The sequence below is a fragment of the Branchiostoma floridae genome, chromosome 4 (assembly GCF_000003815.2).
Source record: "Branchiostoma floridae strain S238N-H82 chromosome 4, Bfl_VNyyK, whole genome shotgun sequence".
In the NCBI taxonomy this organism is placed as follows: Eukaryota; Metazoa; Chordata; class Leptocardii; order Amphioxiformes; family Branchiostomatidae; genus Branchiostoma; species Branchiostoma floridae.
The window spans coordinates 17,803,386-17,827,950 of NC_049982.1; the positions used below are offsets into that span (position 1 = coordinate 17,803,386).

Below are 24,565 nucleotides of genomic sequence, written 5' to 3' on the forward strand. Positions count from 1 at the left end.
TACATTCATGCATGGTCACGTTTGCAGACAAGGCACACTCAGCTCAAAAGCACAAAGTAAGAAAGTTGAACTGGACTTACTCAGGTGAGCTATCTGGCGTCAGAGACATCTCTTCTGCACTTGGAACTACAATCAAGAAAAAGTAAATTATGACTTCTTACATCATGATGGATACCTGTTATGCAAGGTCTAGCTTGATTGAAAAGGGTCTGAAAGGTATTTATGCACAGTAAAGAAAGGTTCTCCTCTACACATGGAAAAATGATCTGACAGTTTGACCTTTTATACAAAGTTATTAATATACAATGGAGTACATACATCTAAATAATTGTGTTATTTCAAATACTGCAACAAATTGTGCCAGGCACCCTTAAAGTCACCAGACTGTAGTCCAGTGAGATATCTGCTTAGTGATTGAGTCAATAGACATTCATCAAGTTTTGGATCATGTGACCAAAGAAAATCCCATTTTTGGAACAGAGCAAAGCTAACTCATCCATCCACTGGTCCATCCAATGAGGGATTGTCACATCCTACAACATAACTTTATCAATATCCAAAAAATTTTTTTCCCTTTATCAAGTTCAACTTTGCAGAAAATATTTTCAACTTAATGAAATCTAATGATCAATGGTTTTACAGTCATTTGTCAAAGATATTTTGATCTTAGCCAGGAAACTTTTGAAAAAGAAAACAAAGTGTCAATGAGGGCCCCTACAGATGAAAGTGTAAAATGTGAGTGGTGCTGAAGAACAGTGTGTGAGGAAGGAGAGGAGTGTCAGAAGAACAAGATACAGGAAAGAAGTGAGAACCTAAACTGAAGACACTTCAAGAGAAGATGGGAAGTGAAAGGCCTTACATTGCCAGTTCATGAGGTTATAGAATGCGTCTGCTTGAAAGAGAGAAGACAAAGTAAGCAGTACCAACAGCTCACAATATGATGGAGAGAATGAGTGAGAGAGATGGAATGAGATGGTGAGTGAGTGGACAGTGAGTGGACACAGCTAATACTTAATCATACTGAGCCATACAAAATCATACATTAGAATTTCACTCTAGGCACTCTGCACTACTCTCTTTGCAACACATGCTAATCTTTTCGGCCAACAACGACCATAAGTTGCACATCCTGAAGTGAAGGCATGCTACTACAGACTCTCAGAACACATGCAAGTGTCAAAAATGTACTAATACATAGAATTGATTGCCAGGTCAAATGAGATGTGTGTTGTCTTTCTAAAATGTTCACAAATTCTGCATGTCCTTATACTGATTCTTGCCAAAGCATGGAAAAGAGCCAGACAAATGACATCAAAAAAGTGAATGTGTTGGTTCCTCCCTGGAAGCATAATCATGTTTACCAAGCTCGTCCTACAGTTGACTAAAGTTGGGTACAGCCTTGAAATGTGCTGGTGTCAGTTTTGGGTTTCTGTTTACATGACATTAGAAATATAGTGGAAATATCTCAAAAGTTTTTTATGTTGGACCTGTAAGATATCTGTAAGCCTTGGACAGTAAAACAAGCACATTAAATTTTATTTCTTGTACAGAACTGTTACAGTTGGCAGCTACAGGTCAATCTATGGAACAGGTCTTTTGCTCGCTGTCCTAGTGTGAAGTGCCACATATTGTGTGAGGTTGCATTTATGTAAGGACGTGTGAAAACATGTCACACACAACTTGATTCTACCTTGGAGCTTCCTCCTGTGGAAGCGAGGAGAGCCCAGGAAGCTGTTCTTTATTGTGGTTAACCTCCTCTTCCACTCAGCCTGGCCCCCCATCCCGGGGCTCCCCGGCGGGGTGGGGGTGGGGCTGGACGTGGGGGTGAGGTTCCGCGGGGTGTGGACAGGGGTGTGCAGTGGACTTCCCTTTGGTGTGTGGTGTGGGGTGTGCTGTGGAGTGACTTTGGGGCTGTGGTAGGGGGATGACATGGGAGTAGTCGACAGACTCCTTGACCTGGAAAATAAAGAACACCAAGAATAAGAGCCTGCAAACAATGTAACCATCAGCACAGTAACCTTCAAGTTAACATAAGTGACGTCGACATACGTTCTGTGTACCAAATATAGTCCTTTTCCTATACAAAAAAGGGGGAAATTGTGCAATCGCTGTAGACTTATCTATCTATTGGATTCCCTGCATGATCTTCGACTGTCGCTGATAATTTGTAGTCCATGATTCCGTACATTCAGAAGTGGTAGAATCCAGAAAGATGTTTGTTGTAAGATTTCACTAATCTATACCTGAGTACATTTCTTGGAGTCATTTACATAACTTAAGGACTAGGGGATAGTAAAAGACTATATATATAGTTTTGTACATGTAGGCCCAAAATAAAACTATATCTATACTCTTATTAATTCAGGGTAGAAAATTTATCCTTGATATCCTCATTTCACCTTGTATTACAACATCTGCACCTCATCCTTTTAGAATCCTGGTAAATCACAGTCACTCATGGCCAAATGCTGTTATCCATCTTCATGGATGATAGTGTTCACATGCAGAAATTTTTGAAGTTAGTTGTGAATCTTGGACAATACAACAGTCCCTGAGCATTAGTCTCATTAGTAACTATTAGAATGTAGCTGGGGACACATAGGGGCCTTGGATGCTGCATGGTTAATTATGGTAGTAACTGGGCTCTACATGTGGGGAATTCCTTCTCAGAGTCCTGTAAGACCTTTACACAACCCCGACAGCCCAAGGGTCTGTACAGTCTGTGCAGATGACCCTTTGAAGGACTACTCTATCTCCAAACAGCAGGGTGATGTGTGGGCTCAACCCAATCCTGCAGAGCAATGACACCTCTAGTGAAGAAGGTGGAAGTTGCTCCCACAGTTTGGTTTGAGGAGGTTGATGTGTGTGTTAAGAATGAGAAAGGTTACTTGGTGGGATCCATCCAGGGTAAGACTCAGGGTAGGGAGGAAAGGAATAATTACCGGTACCTCTGGCCCTGCTGTGCAATTTCAATGGCTCGTCTCGCCGACATTGGCGGAGAGCCAGTACCGTTGTGTAATGCGTCCATAGAGAGGCCGCGCTCCGGGCGCCGCCTGCCATTCAACGAGAGAGAATCCACTCTCTTTCTTGGTGGATCATCTGGGGACAAGACAAGGAGCATATCACAATTGGTACCAGTTATTAAGCGGAAAGAGCTATACACTTCTTGCATAATATGCGAAGTCCAAAAATTGTAAAATCAAATCTGAAATATCAACAGACAAGATAGCCAAATACTAATAGTGAAGTGCCTTTTATTGTCCTAACCAATCAGATGGGTTTTACTAAATGCTACAGCTGCCCTGACCTGATGGACACCTATTGCGTATGTGAATCTCGTTTTCGTCTTCATAGCTGGGTTTCCTCTCCTTCCGGTCCAGCAACAGGAAGTACACTATCTTCTCAGTGTTCTTCCTATAGAACAAGGTACAAGGTTACAGACTTCAGGGGGAAGTTCATGCAACTGCATAAAAACTAGGGCTGAGGTTCTCAGCATAGTATGACATATGAGATGTTGCCGTCTTAGACACAGACAAGGTTTGCCACAAAAATGCAACAACCGTGCAGTAGTCACAAAAAAAGGTAAGGACAATGTGTATCAGCCAAACTTGATGTTATGTGAAGAACAGATTTAGCATTACACATCAATCTATCACCGACTGTATTACACCTAAGAAACAAATTCTCCCAATGTGCGGCAATTGTGCAGTGTGGTTTTCCTTACTCTTCACTGAGGAGGTCCCTGATAAGCTTGTTCTTGTCCTTCCAGCAGCCGAGTGAGTTCATGCTGGCCAGCACGTCAGGATCGATGTCCTCCATCGACGGGATCGGACGTAGCTGCTTTGGAATACACTAGGTTTCATGTTATTGTCATTCTTCTTCCAGGTGATCACATTAGAAGCATTACATTAAATGTTTTCTTATACTTACCGGGTACTCTTTGGTTATTTTACCTATAATGTACAGAAATAGTATTCCTCGTAACTTTTAAGATTAGTTTGAGGATCTTCTCTAGTGCTGGGTAGCTATCCCAGTTTACCTTTAAGTCAGTAACTTTGTAAAATAATTTGAATTAATCCTTAAATGCAATGCACCTTCACACACCCTATCTTTAAATGCCCAAGTGTAGTTGCTGTAACAAATGTGTTAGGCAGCAAACTCTTAATCAAGTGTGTAATACACATTGAGTTCTGTTAGCTTCAAAGCCTTATAATAAGTGTTACAGTAACTGTTATATATTTATGAATGTTTCATGAACCACCACCACAGCTCTACTCACCTCCACTGATGGATGTCTGGGCAGCTTCTCCAAGTCTGGATCTCTGCTGCCCCTGTAGAACCACACACACAACATCTCAGACCAGGGCAAACACAGGGGCAAAAGCCACCAAGTTCACAGTTGAAGGTCAGGGTGCTTAACTGAAGAATTTGACCACATCCATTCAACAGAATGTTCTGAAACAAATAATTCAGGTAAAGACTGCATGCTCAGCAAAACACAAGGGCAAGAAGAGAGCAAGAAAAACTTGAAATGGAGCAAACCCAATTCCCTGTTGACAACTCAAATCAATCTAACTTGTATTGACCTGTTCAATCAAGGCAGTTTTATACTAACATGCAATCACCACCATGAAGGCTCAAGCGCTACTGGAGGTTAAGAGTTACATGGAATTGAATGAGTGATGAAGTGAGGAAAGAGCCCTTAGGCAGCTTGGGACACTAGGACATTTAATCAGGACATTTCATACAACAAACATCCTTAAGCAGCTAGCTTACATTCACTAGTCTGCAGGTTCATTAACAACGACTCAAGAACACATAGAATTTAAAATCTTAAAATGGAAATGGAAAGTCAAGTCCTTGAGGAAGAAGGCTACCACTGACCACAGTGAAGCACATTGGAGCAATTGGAATAATGTAAAACAGTGACAGCCAAACTTAGAGTAGGGGATGCTTAAGGGAGTCAGAATAAAGAAAATCAGATTTCTTGTCCTTTTGGAGGAAAATCAAAGCAAGTAAAAGAATTTGTTGATGACTCATTTCAAATTAAAGCTTACAGAAAAGACAGACTTAGATCAAACTCAAATGATTTAGATTAAGCTTCAGAACAAACAGCCATGATGTGAAAAACACTAACAAGTTATATAAATGGAAAATGATATGGACCTTTATTACATTTTGCCATGCCTAACTTTGCCATTCATTAGATAATTTAAGACACATTTTTGCCAAATTATCTACTTGTAAATATATGCTTCAGTCAGGCAAAATTATGAAAAATCAGTTGAAGCAGACTTAAGGGCCAAGCATGATGATGTCTCAAACAGGTGCATCAGAATCATTATGCACAATGACATTACAATATGAATTTACAACTATGACAACTGGCCAAACTGAACTTTGGACGATTTGATTTCTGTTTTTCAGAGAAATGGGAAAAGATTCCTTCATATATCAAGTGACAACTGGGTACAGTACAAGCATACCCCTGGTATGTCAGTCAACCAATAATTTCACAGATCAGCACCTTAATTTTCAAACCAAAACTTTACAACCTCCCAAAGGTAGCCACTCTTCGGTGACATACCACAGTCATCCGCAACTTGTTTCAAAACCATCTTAACAAACAGGAAACAAGAGAATATCTTTATCGATAACTTGTGATGAAATAGATTGAGTTCAGGAGGTTGACCTTGAATCTTTGAGTTTTACCTTGCATTTTTAGAACTAAAGGCCTCCACCAATGACAGCTTCAACTGATCGAAGAAGTTTGGCGACTGATTCGGGTCACTACAAGCAGTCATACTACAGCAAATAATTATGTGAGGAGAAAAAACATAATATTGAAATAACAACAAATTATCAAAATTTCAAAGAGTGCAGAAGAGGTGTAGTGAAGAATAGTAGTGAGTAAGTTTCATCCATGGTTTGACTCTACTAGATGTCTAACTTGGTCAGATCCCAAGCTGTTAAGCATACAGTCACTTTTCCTTCAGGGAGGTGCACTGACATCAAGAATATTTCGAATTAGGGTTCATCCCACAGCACAAGCACAATCATTAGAAAGATACAGGCAGGGATTACTATGATTAATTTGACACAAATAAAAAAGGCTTAAAATCTACTTTTGTATTATTTACAGGACCTTCACACAAATTGTGTGAATTTAGCTTTTTTGATATAAACATACCAAGTTTTACCAAAGTAGTCAAAACCTTGGATGAAAATGTTGACAAACACAAACACACTCAACAGGAAACAATAATCATCGTAAACAGTCAAACACAAAAAAATATGTGGCAGTTTGAGACAGACAAGGGCGGGTGTCACTTAATGAAAATATAGATAATTGAGAAAAGAAGAGACCATACATTTGACTACTTACTCTGGACCTAAATACCATTGGTGGTTGCGTATTTGTTCAAGCTGTATTTGGGGGAAACAAAGGGAGAAAATATAAAACATGAGCACAGATGTGTATGACCACTGACGTAACTGGTATGGGTTGATATGGTTGGGCGACCACTGACAGTTGTACTTACATGATTACCCAAGGGTGAGTTTTGATTTTCTCAATCTGAAATACAAGCAGAAATTTGGCTGGTAACTCTTGGGAAATTTGTCCCTGACCCCCCTCCTCCCAAATTAAACAGAACTCAAACAGAAATCTTTTTACAGTACATGGGTAGTAACTTTACAGTACATGGGTAGTAACTCTTTACAGTACATGGATAGTAACTTTACAGTACAGGGGTAGTAACTCTTTACAGTACATGGGTAGTAACTCTTTACAGTACAGGGGTAGTAACTCTTTACAGTACAGGGGTAGTAACTCTTTACAGTATGGGGATGGTAAAGGAACACCAGGTAAACTGTGGTAGGTAGTTGAACACAATCCCCACTACACACTCAGTATAAAGGGAAGTTTTATAATTTTACAGGTGACATTAATTGTAACATTGAAAATTGCTTTACTAATAGGTCCTCATTGCTTTGTACAAATAACAGCAGGTACTGTTATAATTCAACACATACTCCATACATCACCTCGATAACTTAATCATTTAGTCATACAATTCCGTGGATTAACATCAATAGCATTTCTGTTTTCCTAGACTTCATTCAGAGAAACAGGAATCGTTTGCCGCGGAAGGTATGTCCATTAAGGCAATAAGTCAAATGGATAAACATCAATTATACAGTAGTAAAAAGACACACAGCTTTATGACCACAGAATTATACACCTTAATCTTATAACGACATAAGTGTTGCTCTAATTCAATAAAGAGCAGTTTTTACTGCAATCCACTTGTTAATATTTGATGAATCTATTAAAAACACAAATGTTTTCTAATCACTACCAGACTATATCCCTGCAAGTCTCTGTGTGGAACAATACTGAGAGTCTCCTACATGTATGTGTGTAGGCTGCACTTCTGCTCTACCACTGTACTCACTGTTAATCTCTTCACTAGAGTCTCCTACATGTTTGTGTGTAGGCTGCACTTCTGCTCTACCACTGTACTCACTGTTAATCTCTTCACTGGGTCCACCTCGATCATGCCACGCAGCAGGTTTTGACAATCAGGTGGAACAAAATGTGGTATATGGAACACTCCCTTCTTTACTTTTTCTAACAATGTCCGCAAGTTATCATCATCAAATGGCAAGGCACCCTGGGTGTGGAAACAGGACAACATTGTTACAGTCAGTCTTGCAATGATGGATCATTCATATGACAGTTAATAATGAAAAATTACGTGCGTTCCACAACATTGTCTGCTCAAAGTAACAATTCAAAATTGTATATGTTAGAACCATGTTTTTAGTCAGCACAATTCCATGAGCTCCTTTCTGGTCTAAAAATAATCTAAAGGAATCAAAATCAAGTAAACTAGAAGACAAAGGTGTGTGTCCACCCCTGGACTTTACTACTTACCACTAACAATGCAAACAATATAACTCCACAGCTCCAGATGTCTGCTTTTCTTCCGTCATACCTCTCTCCCTACAACAGACACACATCACTTTTATTACGTGAACACTGAGTGCACTTTCCTACATGGATTTTCCATACCTAGTCAGTAAACACTGATTGTAATATTACATCTGTTCTATTCTTGGACCACTACTGATTTGAAGTTTAACGTTGGCAAACATAAAATCTTTACGAAGTATCTAAATACCATTAATGGGAAAATCTTTCTGCACAGCATACAATATAAATTTTGCAACTCATGTATATGGAATGCAAAACTGTCAACTACTGCTTCTTGAGTGAAAAAAAAATGTTGACACAATTAAATGATACTTACCCTGATTACTTCTGGACATGCATAATGTGGTGACCTGAGAAAATGAATAGTTCATATGAGGGTCTGCATGGGGGGGTCTTGGTAACGCTTAACGGTGAATTCAGGAGGCCCGGTAACGCTTAACGGTGAATTCAGGAGGCCCGGTAACGCTTAACGGTAAATTCAGAATTAGTTACAAAGCATAACAGTAACATTGACGTGCATTCCTATTCATACAACGCTAGAGTAGTTATATCAATAGGTGAAAATACATTGTGAGAAGCAAAAGGTTCCCAGAAACCCGGAGGAATGACAGGGACAATGTCCATGACATTAGTAAATTGACGGAGGCAGAGTTCCGGGTCCGCCACAGAGACAGCGGCAGCAAATTTCTTATGGGGCGATTGAACTATTTTTTCAGCACATCGAGCGCCGAAGGCGCCACCCATTCCAGGGGGTTCCGGAGGATGCTTCCCCGGAAAAATTTAAAAATCAAGACCCTCTTAAATGCTATTTCCTGCATTTTCGGCAAATTTTGCCGACCGACTAAGCTAGGTTGATTTTGACATTTTCATCAAATTACACATGATTATACTCGTAGCTTTGGCCTCCACCCCCAGAGCCCCGACATATTTTTACCATTTTGATCACGAGACGTTGCAATATAAGTCCGGGAAAATTTTAAAATCTGGACCGTCTGAAACGCCATTTACTGAATTTTGAAGGACAGATTTTGCCGTAAGACGAAGCTAAATTAAATGACATTTTATTAGAGAGAAAAGTTTTTTTTGTGCGAAAACCCACGCCCCTAACATATTTTCGCCATGTCGTCGTGAGCGCCAAAGGCGCAAGCCGTCGCAATGGAGGTCCGGAGAAACCTCATTTTCTGCATTCTAAGAGAACTTTTTGCCTGAAACTAAGCTATGTTTGACACTGAAATCTGCATGAGTGATAAAGTTTTGAGGGCGACGCTTCCGCAACATATTTTACTATGTTCAGAGCCGAAGGCCGGGAGGCTTGGAGAAATTTTGAAATCTGGACCCTTTGAAACGCCATTTCCTGCAATTTCAGGGGCTCTATCTGGCATTTGACTTCGTGTGTATAATATAACGGGTGCATAACGGGTTACGAAGAATTTCTTGGTAACGTTTAACGGTGAATTCGGGATAACAAATAACGATTAACGTTGAATTAAAACGACCAATAACGCCTCACGAAGAATATACCGATAACGGTTAACGTTGAATTAGAGCGGGTCAGTAACGATTAACGGTGAATTAAAATGGCTCGTAACGCTTAACGGAAAAAGGCATGCAGACCCTCTCATATTAACACAAGCACAGGTGACAGATTTCAATCAATTGTTTTCTTATCATCTCTGTAAGTAATACACATCCTTTATCTTACCTACACATACAGGCCATCAACTCACTAAAGATGTAAGAACTCTTTCTATTCAGGAATTGAGTGGTTGATACAGGAATATACGATAAAAATGACTACGTCACTGACCCGCAGCTGGTCTCCAACATGTTGTCACCGACTTGTAAGGAAGCCATCCCAAAGTCGGCTACTCGGATGTTGTTCTTCTCATCCAGCAGCAGGTTCTCTGGTTTTAAGTCTCTGTGACTTTGATGGAACAAGAAAAGGTGCACTTCAACCCTTGGAATAATGCTCACTTACTCTAAATATTCCACATGCCTGTGGAATTCATTTTACTACGGACATTATATAAAGATATGGCATCCTAGATTTTACAACTGTTGACATTTAAGCCACTGATATAAAGGTAACAAATTAACAGTTTCACTAACTCACCAAACAGAGTGGTTGTGACAAAATTCCAGTGCAGAGATGATTTGTCTGAAGAATCTCCGTGATTCCTTTGGCGTCAAACGTCCTTTCTTCACTAAGTAGTCAAACAACTCCCCTCCTGATACATGTTCAAGTACTAGATAGCTGCAGGAAAATGGAGCAAAATGGTAAGTTCAAACCAACCTTGACTAATGCATAGCCAGGTGTACTGGCTTGCTGATACATGTAATACAGGCTCTAGGGTATTCTTCTGGAACCTATTCAACATTAAGATTAGACTCACAAAATGTGCTCTTAAAATGCAGTTTCTTGGATATCTGCTAGATGGCCTATTACATTATTCCAACCAGATTACAACTAGTGTGCTTGGCATGCATTCTCATCTCACCTTGATCTAAACCAGCATTGATAAGGTTGATCATAAAGAAATCACAGTAGCTATTGTGCATACTTACAGGTATTTTCTGTTTTCGTAGACATCATACAACCTAAGTACATGTGGATGTTCTATAAGTTTCAGGATGGCGATTTCTCTTTCCACCTGGAGAACAGTGATATAAGATGAGTTATTAGTTATGCTGATCCTTCCAAAGTGCATGAGGCTAATGACACATATCTGAAACTGTCGTAAGACAAGTGTATAGGACACATTTAGACGCTAGCTACAAAAGTAGCCTCTGACTTCAATATGTGATAGCTAGAACAGATTATCTTTATATTACACAATACAGAGGGACATTATGTCATCACTCATACCAGTGACCAATTCTTCAAAGCACAACATCTAAAGATTGAAACAGAGCATAGACTTTGTACCTTGACCATTAAGCAATCCACAGAAATGGTGAATAACGTACAATATTCATGAGCAATACCTTTTTGTCTTATCTTATGCATATATCATTCAAAAAGTTTCAACTGAAAGACAGCAGACACTCCATAATTACAACACAGGTGCAGAACACATGTACCTGATTACATTTTGGAGAAAATCTTTGCACTTGTTGTACATTTAATTTTAACAAAACCAATGCTCTTAATTGATTCCTGTCATTCTAGCTTAATCCCAGGGTAGAACATCAGGCAAATTCTAGTGCCTCCTACTCAGATTTCACATTACTCAGACTAGGCAGAGTGCCCACACAGCCAGAAACCAAGCGATAAAAAGTGAAACTGAGACTAGGTGCTAACACAAATTCATTTCTCCATTGTTAGATTTACGATTATACCTTAAATCATGGTACACTGTGAAATATGGTACCCACTTACATATAATGCTAAGATCATTTGTAAGCTAAATATGCTCCGAACAAAATGCCAATTGCTCACATGTAGACTATGTACAGTTCAACACAATTTCCTATTTATGGCTACTGAGGTCTATACTAGTACCTAATTCTGAATCACTTAACTGGCAAACTGCCACACGGTATAACCATACCAAAGTTAAACTGGCCAGCAAATCTGTATGGCCACAGGAACACTTGAAAGGCCTGCTACCTGCCTGATAAATCATATGCTTGATAAGTATATTGACATATGGAGTAGATACTGGGATAGTGCAATCCCCTGCTGCGGTTATCATACCTTTATCAACCAGCATGTCACCCATGACAAGGTGTAATCAACTGGAGAGAATGGAGTGTGCAGATGCCTGCTGCTCTTGACGGTTATCAACAGACTCCTCTTGTGGCAGTGAATACCAATGTCTGATGGAGTTATGGTGAGATACCCACGGGCCACTTCATTTATTCATGGCAATGACATTACAAATGACAGACTGGTTGGCAGCCAAAACGTGGAGGAGAGAAGTGTTTACAGATGACCTGTGGAGATATCATAGCAAAGCTGCCAAAACTGCAGCTATTTTTGAACCTGAACCTGAAGAAGGAGTAGTGAGACACTTCAGCCTTTGAAGAACCAGAGATTTAAATTCATAGTAGAGAGTAAGTAATTACTACACCTAACTGAGGCTATGCTGTTGGCTACCAAATGTCCATGTTAGATTACGAGAAGAATACATACAAAGTGTCATCTGGAGCTCTCTTTTTTACATCTCCCATAGATACATGTTTTTTTTATTGAGCAACAGCTCTGAGGTGTGAATGTCCTGTATGCAGCATGCATATCATTGAATGAAAGTCATCATGATTGTTTGGATGACCAATCTTTGCAATTCTGTCATATTTCCTAGTATAGATGGATATTCAGACATTGAAGCCACAAAGATAAAGCCATGTTGACTTGGTTCCAATCAAGAAATTGCTCAGGTACAACTTGCATGTATATGTGAGCAGATGGGAGCACATGTAAAACATTCCAATTACATGTTTTCACAAAGACCCAGTGGCTCATTATTGACCCCACATTTACAATTAGCCAACTGAGGCTGGCGTCTCTCACCTCCCGGACCCCACCCCAATCATGAACATGTGATGCACAGCTTTGTGTGTACGTCATGTGTTGGCTTCACATGCGTCATGAAAAGATGAATTTTACAACCATGAATGCAAATGATGCTGTTTCACCATAATGATTACATTGGATTGTGGTTACACAAAAGACAACTAGTGATTTTCCTAAATTCAGTGACACTTTTTACCCTTTACTATCACAGATTAAATATAATACAGTCGGGCCTCCAAACGACAATGGATCAGAGTCTGTTTGAATCATATAAATAAGGAAGGTGAATACCCAAAGGTAAAGATAGATTGTTATATCTGTCAAAATGTGTTCAGGATCCATTCAAATAAGTGGGAAAAGATAAAGACACACTGAATAAGGTTACATATGAAGTAGTGCTCGGCTCTGTAATGTCTCAATCCAAGTAGTCAAGGAAATTGATTTTACACAAAGTGGAACGATTCCTGCCAACTGGTAAGTTATTAGGGCTCCAATGGATTGTAGAGAGAGGGAGGGCCCCAAATGGGTGATTTACACACTATTTGTAGTAAGGAAGAGAAAAAAATTCATGTTTTAAAAGGACTTCTATGCCTTAGTGCAAAACACTACCTACTGAAAATCTGCTTATTGTAAACAACATCAACACTGAAGCTGGAATTTCAAGACAAAAATGTAGACCATTTTACTTTTTATGCTGGGCTTTACAATGTCTGTAAGGATACTCCCTAAGGCTACTAGAATGTACTTTCATGTATGACAGCTGCGCATATACAATGATTATATTGCCCTCACCCTGAAGGCAATGTCATCTACATTGTATGTTAACCTGTACCATATCAAATGTTAGGCCACACATATTTGATACCAAGGAGGTTAAAGATACCTAGTACTAGTTGGAGAAATGTAAGGATAGGAATCAGACAAAGTAGTCTGCGTCCTGCATTACAAGAGTAACACGATATATATAATATATATATATATATATATATGTACGTATATCAGAAGTACCATATGTTACATCCACACCTGTGCACAGTAATATAAATCATATCCATTTGATAAGGGGCATAACCATGCACATTAATTTTTGCTGACAGAGTGTCAAACCTTTACTATGAATCTTTAATTAGCAGCTGCTTTTATGGACCATTCACCCATATTCCAAGGGACACACCATTTGTTACCCCTTGGGGAATGCATTGTGCACCAGGCCCAGGGACATTTATTAAGTACATACACGTACATGTATGTAATAATAAACTATGCCTTATAAAAAATTGTGTGTCCAGCTATGCCGACTTATGAAGAAAGACTATAAACTACTGTCACAATCTTTATCAGATCATACATCATTTGCATGCAGATCAATAATAGTGAACTCACACGTATGAGTGCACGCCTTAGCTACCACCTTTACCAATAATTCCTTGCCTCCTTTACTGGCCCCCATCATAACAAAAAATACTTCTAATGATAAATGCACTTCTGTCCTTCAACCAATACCTACATGCTTAGGAAAGTTAACCGAGAAACAAATAGTAATGCTGGAAAATTGAACCTGCTGCATGGTTGAAATTCACACCGTTGGCTTTGAGTGTTTTGTCATTTATTCAGTACTGAGAAATAGGACTTTTCCTACTGGCCTTTTAATAGCTCTAATCTCCAAACAGATGTAAAAGGTAAAATCATAATGATGGCATCTCTCAAGCTCACAGTTCTGTGGAACACCCGACCTTTGGTCCGCGGAACCGGGACACCTTGGAAACCTTACGATTTAGCCTTACTACATCTGCTTGGAGATTGTTCTTGCTCCACTTACCTTCTGGAGTACGGATTCACTAAGTTTCTCCCTGTTGACAATTTTGATTGCCACCTTCTTGCCTGTAACACAATGGACACCCAGCTTGACCAGACCTGTAAAATAAAATAAAAACTATCATCACATTGCAATTATCAATGATAGCTGCCATTTTCAACACCTTGCTCTTACAATACAAGGAAAAAATAATACACATATTTTTACATTAGTAATCACATACTTAAGACAGTCAACAGTTCTAAACCAATCCCAGTTTATTCAGAGCAAATTGGTGATTTTCTGGTCACTCGCACATTTGGACAGGAACAGTCATGGAGAAAATTGAAAGGGAGTGTCATCCATAAATAAGTGGTTTCCTTGAACTTGCATCTATATGTTCTTGAACAGGATGTCTGAACAATTAAAGATACAAGATGCTAAAGTTCAAGTCAAATACTCCTGTCCTGCAAGGTAAACTCAGATGACTATCCATGCACAATCTTCAAAGAACATCTTTGAAAATACAATTAGGCAATTCAATTCTTCAATTCTACTCAGTGGACAAGCTTGATCATGGTCACTACATACATGTACATACTATTAATATTTTCTTCACCTTTCAGTTAATACAGATAAGGGCTTACATTTTGTACAAAGGTATAGATGATTTTATTTTCAAATTGGACAAAAATACAGAGAAAACACTGAAAATCAACAAATTAAATTCATGTTGCCTTACACGTATCTTATTTTAGAAAAATCTATTGATGAAGGGGAAATGTGACTGAATATTTGATGACATTTTTCACTGGAAGTAAATATTTAGTACTGTCCTAAATTTCCTGAATGACATGTATTGTCTATGGACCATTCTTGCCCACACCCATGTCATTATAGCTCCAATATCAATTCTATTGGCTTGAAAATCGATCTGCACAAGTACTTAAGGCAACAAACACGATCAGCCAAAATCAAACGCCACCTGGTGCAGATCACTAAGAATCTTGTTGTGGTAAGAAAAATCCATACAAGGAGAAAAGGTTCAAGACCTTAGCACTTTTTTGATGATACTGAATCAGATGTTTCTCTGTTCATTTGACCACTGTGGCGATTCTGACTAGAGTGATGGAAAACAAGTAAACTATGCATGCAGGCAACATAAACTAGATTACAATATTGGCTAAAACTTGTAAATCCATTGACATTTGAACATATTGGTTCATGATTCCATAAGAATGCAATAAGCTTAGCTATAATGCATGCCATTCACATGAGTCACAGCTCACCCAATGTGATGACAAATTGGCCATATCAGATAAATGTTATCTACTTTTATTAGCTGGATACAACATCCCAATTTCCTCAAATCATTCCATGGGAAAAGTTATCAAGATCCATATGCACAGGATGTGTAACATGTTTCTGACAAATCATATTCCACAACCCAAACCGAAAAAATTTATATGCTGTAGCCAAGAAAGTCACAATTGAGCAGAAGATTTCATTACCTTTCATACCCTTGTAAAAATACTGACAATTCAAACCTGGATTGAGGGCAATTTTTCCATATCTGAATGGTTATATATATATTGCCTTGGGTGCCACTATAAATCATATGTCTCTGCTGAAAGTAAAGAGTACGGCTGAATATGTATCAGCCCATCTGGTACAGGAAAGGCAGGATAACAGTTTTTTTCTGAGCACATTCTGCAACAGAAGATGGCCCATGTCATAAATCATGACGTCATATGCTCGGCAGAAAATCCTAAGAAATCTATACATTGTCGATAAGATACCAATTTAGATGAAAAACCCTCAGGTAGGAAAGCAAGTAATACTAAGAGATAACTATGAATCGTGAAGTGTAAAATTAGCCTCCTTACCATCCACATCTTTGAATTCCCACATATTCTGTGATAATAAATCATATCTTCTCTGACAAGAAGTTTCCATAGTTGAAAAAAAGATATCATAGATATACAGTATGTAGTAAACACTGCACCATATAGCCAACATACAGTGGAAGTCAAATACATGCTTGACAGTTCAATGTTTATATAATACATTAGCTAGAAGTTTGGCTTTATGGTTCAAGACTGTAATATGCTATCTTCCAAATGTTACAGTTAAGAATTCTTTTGTAAAAATCATTTCTATATTTCTTGTCATTCATTGTAAATTACATATCATTCTTTTTGGGTCCTTATTTTGAAAATGACATTAATCTATTCATTTATTTGTTCAGCTGTTTACAAACAGCCAGGGCTGCCCAACTAGCCGTAGGCTATTGCTAAGGGTTAAACCTGTACATCTTCGCACATGTTTACACACGAAGGGTTATACCGCCCCTTACGGGGTGATACACCAGTCCAGGTGAATGATGTAAATCACCATGTGGCTGATACGAGACAGAGGTTCGCCAGGCCTCTATCTAGGTGATTTGAAGTGAATCACCAACTCCTGACAGAAAGATTTGCACCAACGCACACCGCACCAACGCACACCGCACCATCGCACGTGTGGGGGTTCTTTAACGTGCATGGGGTGTGTCTCTCCCCATACACAGGACCTTCATTTAACGTCCTATCCGAGGGACGGCCCTAAACGAAGCTAGGTACTCATTTTAACCTGAGTAAAGCGAGGAAAGCTATGTAAAGTGCCTTTCCCAAGGGCACAAGATCGGTCGCACGGCAGTCGGATTCGAACCCACAACCTCTTGGTTCCGAGGCGAATAAACTACCACTGTGCCACGCGGTCCCATGCATGACATTAATGATTTTCTGTTTTGCTGTTATATAATTACCATAATTTTTGTAACTCTTCTAAATTATGAAAGACAATATCTATAGAAAAAAAAGTACATCAAAGTATATTGTAGTCTTTCCAACCCGTAGCAGGGTTATCTTACTGGTCATGTTTCCTCGGTGCCACAGGTACAACAGAGGTCACAGCCCTACCACTTCTGTCAGATGAGAAATTGATTGGTTTTAAAGATTTTCTGTCAGGGGAAAGCAACACTCGTACAGAAATTTACATTTTAATACAACAGCCCTCACTACTGATGTGAACTGAATTACAGAAGCGATCGCCAAGGGTGCAAATGTGTGGTTTGGCAATCTTCTGACAATCACACTGATCTGTATCATGGTCATGATTATTGCGGCAGAAAATGTGATACATGAGCGTTTAGGGGTTTACAACACATGTCCTACATCTAAATTATTGTGTCTATAAATATATATCAAACTATCTGCACTCTCTGTATCTAATAACAACTGTAATGACTCTACCACAAAGATTATTAACTCCTGTCATCGCCATGTGCTGATCTCTATCACATTAATCTGTTAGGATACAATCAAGTCCATAATCATCTCCTGGCTGTTAGCATGCCAATTTAGGCTGCGTGACATTGTTGGATCTTTGATAAATCAGCATGCTCAATATTAACTTCAGGTGTTCTTGACAGCCCCTAACTCAGAGGAATTTCAAGAGAAAACTGAAAAAAAGAAACAGGAGTTGAACTGCAGGATGTAATCTACTATTTAAACGGAAGCTACTATCAGGAGGCAACAAAATTAGGTGCTATTTTTGTAGGCCAAGAGATAACTAATAAAAACACTGAAATACATCTGTTTTAACAATTTTCTTGTTTGTCTTGTCTATGAGGAAGCAAGCAAGTAGAATTTCAGGCATGTTCTAAGAGTGCATCACTTCTTCCTCAGGGCAAGGTCCATTTGCAAACAGGTTATAAATCATGCTCATAAACCTGCCAACAGACAAACCAGCAGTGGTGATTACACTGACATTGCAGCAGGAAAGACATCATGTTCATCCACACAAAACCTTCTCATGATGCAGGACATAAGCACACAAACTATGGCAATAAAGTCTGGTCAATGTGAATGGCACTGCAGTTAAATTTGGCTTGCACTTCCTTCATTCTTGTTAAAGAAGTTCCATGTTAATATGAGCTCAAATTGATAAAGCAACCATTTGAATGCAAAGAAAAAATGTTTGTACCTTTGTTTTTTCAAGGGTATGCAACTGTTTTTCCAAACTGGGTTTAAATAACTGTTGTCATATCTGATGGCAATGCTTCAATAAAAGAATCTGATGACATATATTTCAAAACACAGCATACAAAAACCTGAAACTCTGAAAATTTGGTACTATGAACACTATGGGGTTAGCAAATATTTGCCACTATTTTGCCAGACCACATACATATCCCTTGTCCAAGAAAGTTCAAAATAAAAGAAGATTTACAGAAAGCTTTTATTGATCCAGGCATCTTTTACCACAAAAAGTCAGCAGCCCTGACCGTCTATAACCTACTTAGTTTCCTTGTAAACAGGTACTCTATACATCCAGCGAGCAAATGTGGACTGCTGTGATTCCAGGCTGTGATTACGCATGTTCCCTGGACTGGCACCCATCTGTCTGTCAAGGCATAGGAAACCCAAGCTCCACCCAGATCAATCAGGAGGGAAGACAAAGTAATGCATCATAATTAGATTGGTACACTTTATCAGCAGGAAATGGAGATATTTCCACCGGTATGGGCGACTCCATCTGGAGACTTTCCAGTTGGGCGGAGCTTCTTTGTCAGCACTTGTGAAGACAGCAATCTCTGATAAGTCTGAGTATCAAACATACCCATGCTACGGTATCAATAATACCACTCTGCATGTTAATGGTATCATACTATTAACTGTAGGCACATCCATATTGAAGCTGGCACTATGTTGTTGAATGTGATAATTAGATCTGTCAGCAGCTGTCAAAGTATGTCAAATGGCAGGGCTCAAAATACTGGGTTCACCCTAAATTGGAGCTGTGCACCTAATTTTTGACTGTGGACTCATATTTTTGGCAGGCTGTAAAGGTACTATTGAACACCAGTATACGGTGTAGTTTTTAAGTATCAGAAAGAGCAATAAAATCCTTGTTGCTCATGTACTGTAAATGCAGAAATGTTTGCGGCTGGTTTGTGTTAGCGGTGTTCTCGGTGTCTTCACCTCAAAATTCAAAACTACCACAAACATTTTTTTCCATTTCAGTATGTGACTACAGTATACTGGTGATGTTAGTGGTACTGATGTGTGTATTGGTGATGTCAGTGGTACTGAAATGTGTGTTGGTGATGTCAGTGGTACTGGTGTGCATGTGTTGGTGATGTCAGTGGTACTGAAGTGTGTGTTGGTGATGTCTGTGGTACTGAAATGTGTGTTGGTGATGTCACTGGTACTAGTGTGCATGTGTTGGTGATGTCAGTGGTACTGAAGTGTGTTTTGGTGATGTCAGTGGTACTGATGTGTGTGTTGGAGATGTCAGTGGTACTGATATGTGCGTTGGTGATGTCTGTGTTGGTGATATCTGTGGTACTGATATATGTGTTGGTGATGTCACTGGTACTGGTGTGCATGTGTTGGTGATGTCTGTGGTACTGAAGTGTGTGTTGGTGATGTCACTGGCACTGGTGTGCGTGTGTTGGTGATGTCACTGGTACTGGTGTGCGTGTGTTGGTGATGTCACTGGTACTGGTGTGTGTGTGTGTTGGTGATGTCACTGGTACTTATGTGTGTTGGCGATGTCTGTGGTACTGATGTGTGTGTTGGTGATGTCAGTGGAACTGATATGTGTGTTGGTGATGTATGTGGTACTGATATGTGTTATATGTAAGCATAATTGATATGTAATTAAAACAGTTAATACAGGTTGATTAATGGAATAACAGTGTGATTGCCACATTGGATGGAGTAAAAGGTACTACATAACAACAGCAATGTATTTCCACTGCAGAGCTATGGATAGCCATCAATTGTCTGTTCAATGTCAAGTTTTAAAGTCTCATCAAGGGCCAAGTTCAACTTAGGGTCATATGAGACCCAGCTTCTGCACTTAAAGCTCAATATATGGGTATTTGCAATAATGATAGTCTAAGCATTAGACCTTTGACAAAGATAATAAACATCATTATCTGTAAAGCATGATTTCATCATTACTTTGCATTCAAGTGGGGAAATTCCACAAGGAATTGTTTATTGCTATGATACATACATAGGCTAGGAAATATTTCTTAAAACAAAGTGTGATGAAATGCTGTTGCATTTTGCACAAGCTCAGATATACTAATAGCGCACTATATTACAGCTAATTAGGTTTCATCTTCCTACATGTTCTTATTCTTACATATTGCTACACACTACATACTGCTAAAAATTCTGAGGCCACTCCTCCATGACCCTCCTCATTGGGTTAAGAAAAATTAATATATATTATATATTACATTCAAATATGCCATTACAATGTTATTGCAGCAATGTCAGATTTAAGGAAAGTTTTTGTCCAACTGCATTTTTGAAACAGAAAACAATACTATATGCATATTATAAGTTACTGACACAGCATACATACATGTCAACTGCTACCTATATTAACCCATGAATATGCAGTACCTGTGCAATAGCCTATAGTGGGTAAAGTACTAGGATTGTACTAGGATGCTAGGAGACTGTGGCTTCGAACACAAGTCAAACACTGCTTTCTAGTGCTAAGCACTCATGATCAGCACATATGAAAAATACAGGTTTTGTGTTATTGTTGTTGTTGTTAATGGGTGGGCTAACTACTAGAGATCTCTTCGCAGCCAGGGGCTGAATTGTGAGGAGCTTACAATAGGCGGGTCTAAAATTGCAAGGGTCTGGAGTAGCTGCCATTTGGTACTAACTCAGCAAACATCAATATGAGTCTTTTTTTTTACGACTGTCGCAAGAGTCTGGAGTGGCTGCCATTCGGCACTAACTCAGGTGACCTCAATATGACAGCAATTACCCTATGTGTGGCCAAAGGACTGTAGGTTTTGAACCACTCACATGTATGTTTATCGATTAAAAATCAGTAACTGTTGCATTTTGTAGAAAAGGCCAAACTAATTTGTGTAGAGGGAAGCCTTACTAACACAAGACCAAAGAATGCATACCTTCTATTTGGAGAGGTCTTTATACAAACACATTACCATAGAATGAACACTCATGTGGCCAAACATTACGGTACATACATAGTACCTGAAGCATTCTGTAATGTAAACACTTACATCCGCCACCCAAACAAGTGCACCTGGTCATGTTTGCAACTTCACAAGACTGTACAGTTTGACATATGACATGGTTTTATCAACTTTATATGACCTGCAGCTGTTTCATAACCCTTGGAATATTGACTTTCACTTGAGAAGTATACTTCATGAGATCCTTTTTTTATCTTATCAAATGTACAGTCAAACCTGTCTATAGCGGCCACTCAAAGGACTGGTCAAAATTGGCCACTATAGAGAGGTGGCCACTATAGAGAATATGCTAATTAATTGACCACAAGCAATAAGTTACACGTGGTTTTAGTACCCACTGATCTTTATTCACATAATACAGTACTGTACATGTACTGCAATGATTTTTACACTATATGTATTAAGAAAACAAAAGCTATAAAAAGTTTTAAATGTTCAACAGTTGATATTGTCTGAAGAGACCGGTATCGTCATATTTCCTTCATCTTTCGTCTTGTATCCTTTGATACTTCGCCGTCCGTGTGTTCCTGCTCGCGTTCACACGTCAGATTCGCCCATTATGCTAATGTGGTACTCACAAGAAAAGTCTCGTCATTTTAGACTTATCTCTTAATAAATGTAAGAATAAAATCCACCATAGTCTGAAGTTCATATCATTTTGTCTTTGTAACAATTTATTTAGAAAGTTTTTGTAAATTAACCTAAGCGATAATATATTAGAACGTAACTTTAACACAATTTATCTCCGTAATATTGGTGCCGTCTATTGACTTTATATGACCTCGTTTGTCAGCGGGTATGGGTAGCGCCAGTTTACGAAGTTTTGTTTTGAAAATAAGTCAAAGAGGTTTTAAATCCGGCGTAGGGTGACGATACGGCCGCTGTATATGGCCGAACGCGTGCCGAAACATAGATCAGCGGTCCGCGAGGCCATAATCAGCAGTGTTTTGGTACCTGCGGGACCGGAAATCATGTGGCCGTGGCCGCGTTGGACAGGTGGCCGCTAAGCCTATTTCTTAATCATTACGAATCCAAGGGACTGACAAAAAGTGGCCACTATGGGCAGGTGGCCGGTATGCAAAGGTGGCCGCTAAGACAGGTTTGACTGTACACAGTCTTTAATTCTGGTCCTGTATAATACTCTTAAATAGCATAAATCACCAATTGATGTAATAATATCAGAGTATCAGAATACATGATGTTTTGCATTTACTGAGCATTACAGTGCACAGAATAGGTACTAGTAACTGCCTGTGTGTCTAGTAAGAACCCTTCCTATGTAAAAAGGTCACTGAAATGCCTGGAAATAGAAATTGATTATCAGATGTATAGTAAACATGAAAATCTTATTGGCAACCTCCTTTTATCAATATTAAACTTTTCAATATGAGCATTTCACTTATGAACTGAATTGTAAATTTGCAGTTCAGAATGCTTCAATTGGATCCAGGCAGCATTTGGAATGGCCCACTCTATTCTGGGTTATACCCACATGTGGTTGATAGGCTGCAGATATTAGGCATAAATTGATAGTTGATAAATTCATGGATATTCTTCACCCTAAATGCAGCCTCCGAGTTCATGTTAATATGTTTCTAAGACCATTGACAAGTGCCCTACACCAAAGAAAATGCAGAGCTCAAAACAAGCATTTCTATTACAGTGGTAATATTCGAGTTGTGTCCTTTATTTGGATGACTACCAGCATTGAACCTTATCTACTATTTTTCTCCATCACAGCGTGCAAAATACCCACTTGCACACTTGCACATTGCAACCACTTTTTGCTTGGTGCAACTTACCTCTAAACTCAGGTTGCACAGGGTGCAACTTAAATTTTGAACCTAAGACTGAGCTTGATTTTGTTCTCAATTTACTTGGAAGAAATAAATGGACAGAGGCAGCTCCATTTCATATCAGCCAAACATGTATGTTTTGACTGTACCTTTTTTTTCAGAAATTAGTGAATTGTAGATGGTGCAACTTGAAATTCAGTTGTGCAACCTACTTTTTGCCCCAGGTTGCACACTGTGCAACCTGGCTCAGAGAAGTATTTTGTACACTGCCATCAGACCAAAGCTACATATAACTCTGATACAGTTCTGTTATACCCTGCTTGTAGTGGAATACCAAATACATATTCAAGGGTATGAGAGTCAACCAAGCTTAGGCAATGCTGGTATATGTCATACATGATACCATAGACGTGCTATTGCGCATTACCAATACCACTGGCAAAGCATGGCAGAAATTCAACTTTATATATAATGCAAGCCTGACAGGTTGGATAGCCTTCATGTACAGGGCTAGCACATTGGATAACCATCAAGAGGAAGGTTATCATTAAAGTAGAAGTTGGGTATGAAATGTGTCAACTTCAATGTAAAACGTAGGCCTAGTGTATGGCAAAAAAGAACCTTGAAGTGACATAACATAGAATATAATGAAACAGACAGAGACCTTGGATACCAAATGAGAGGACTGACTGGGCTCAGAGATTTCATATATGAGAATGTGTTTATCTTGAATGGAACTTGGATTCAGCATGTTTGAAATCCCCTTGGTAGGATATACAAAAATACCTAATGAAAAAAGGATATCTGGTAAGGGGGCTTTCAGGACTAAGCTTACATAACTCGCATAGCAGAGCTCCTTAGTAAATATTTGGTATGTACTAACATTACATAAGCACATTAATAATGAAGCATGGAGCTTGCGTCCAATACTGTACACAGTGCTCGAAATACTCACTTGCCCATCTGCAAATGTAACCTGATTTTACTTAGTGCAACTTAATTTTAAACCCAGGTTGCACATTGCGCAACCTGAAATTTTGCAGTTGGAACACTGCTTTTCTTCCCACCTACATGCAAAATCTTTTGCATCTATTTTTTGATAACATAAAACATATTACGTAGTTGCATGTAAATGAAAGAAAAGATAATGGATAAGTAGCTGATTTGAAGAAAGCAACAACTTGGAAGTGGGGCAACCTGAAATGCTGATGACGCAACCTGACTCAAGTTGCGGCTTGGGCAACGTGGCTTAAAAAAGTATTTCGGACACTGTGCACATGTAAATACAATCCACCTAGGGATACACAGGTTAAGGATCGGGCTTAATCTCTTTTGTATTGAAGCTCTACATAGAAGAGACAATGCCAGACTGACCTCTGACCTG

General features: G+C 39.0%; 1 protein-coding gene across 12 annotated transcripts in view; it reads right to left on the minus strand.

Annotated features, from left to right (window-relative positions):
• The window catches only part of LOC118414294 (serine/threonine-protein kinase BRSK2-like), a 33,541-nt gene that overhangs the window by 5,413 nt on the left and 3,563 nt on the right, over nt 1–24,565 (minus strand). For 3 of the 12 annotated variants that reach the window (XR_004830931.1, XM_035818241.1, XM_035818236.1), the window contains exons 2-16: nt 14,335–14,429; nt 10,565–10,650; nt 10,113–10,253; nt 9,807–9,923; nt 8,316–8,349; nt 7,940–8,008; nt 7,530–7,676; nt 6,386–6,426; nt 5,713–5,805; nt 4,280–4,331; nt 3,725–3,852; nt 3,308–3,414; nt 2,943–3,099; nt 1,691–1,956; nt 81–126 (exon numbers count right to left, since the gene is read on the minus strand). Coding sequence is in view for 11 of the 12 variants with exons in the window: in XM_035818241.1 (XP_035674134.1) it covers nt 81–126; nt 1,691–1,956; nt 2,943–3,099; nt 3,308–3,414; nt 3,725–3,852; nt 4,280–4,331; nt 5,713–5,805; nt 6,386–6,426; nt 7,530–7,676; nt 7,940–8,008; nt 8,316–8,349; nt 9,807–9,923; nt 10,113–10,253; nt 10,565–10,650; nt 14,335–14,429 (1,579 nt within the window). In the remaining variant the exon portion in view is untranslated. Of the gene's footprint in view, nt 1–80; nt 127–1,690; nt 1,957–2,942; nt 3,100–3,307; nt 3,415–3,724; nt 3,853–4,279; nt 4,332–5,712; nt 5,806–6,385; nt 6,427–6,542; nt 6,578–7,529; nt 7,677–7,939; nt 8,009–8,315; nt 8,350–9,806; nt 9,924–10,112; nt 10,254–10,564; nt 10,651–14,334; nt 14,430–24,565 lie in introns of all 12 variants that reach the window. The other 9 variants (XM_035818240.1, XM_035818239.1, XM_035818238.1 and 6 more) reach the window with 9 other exon arrangements.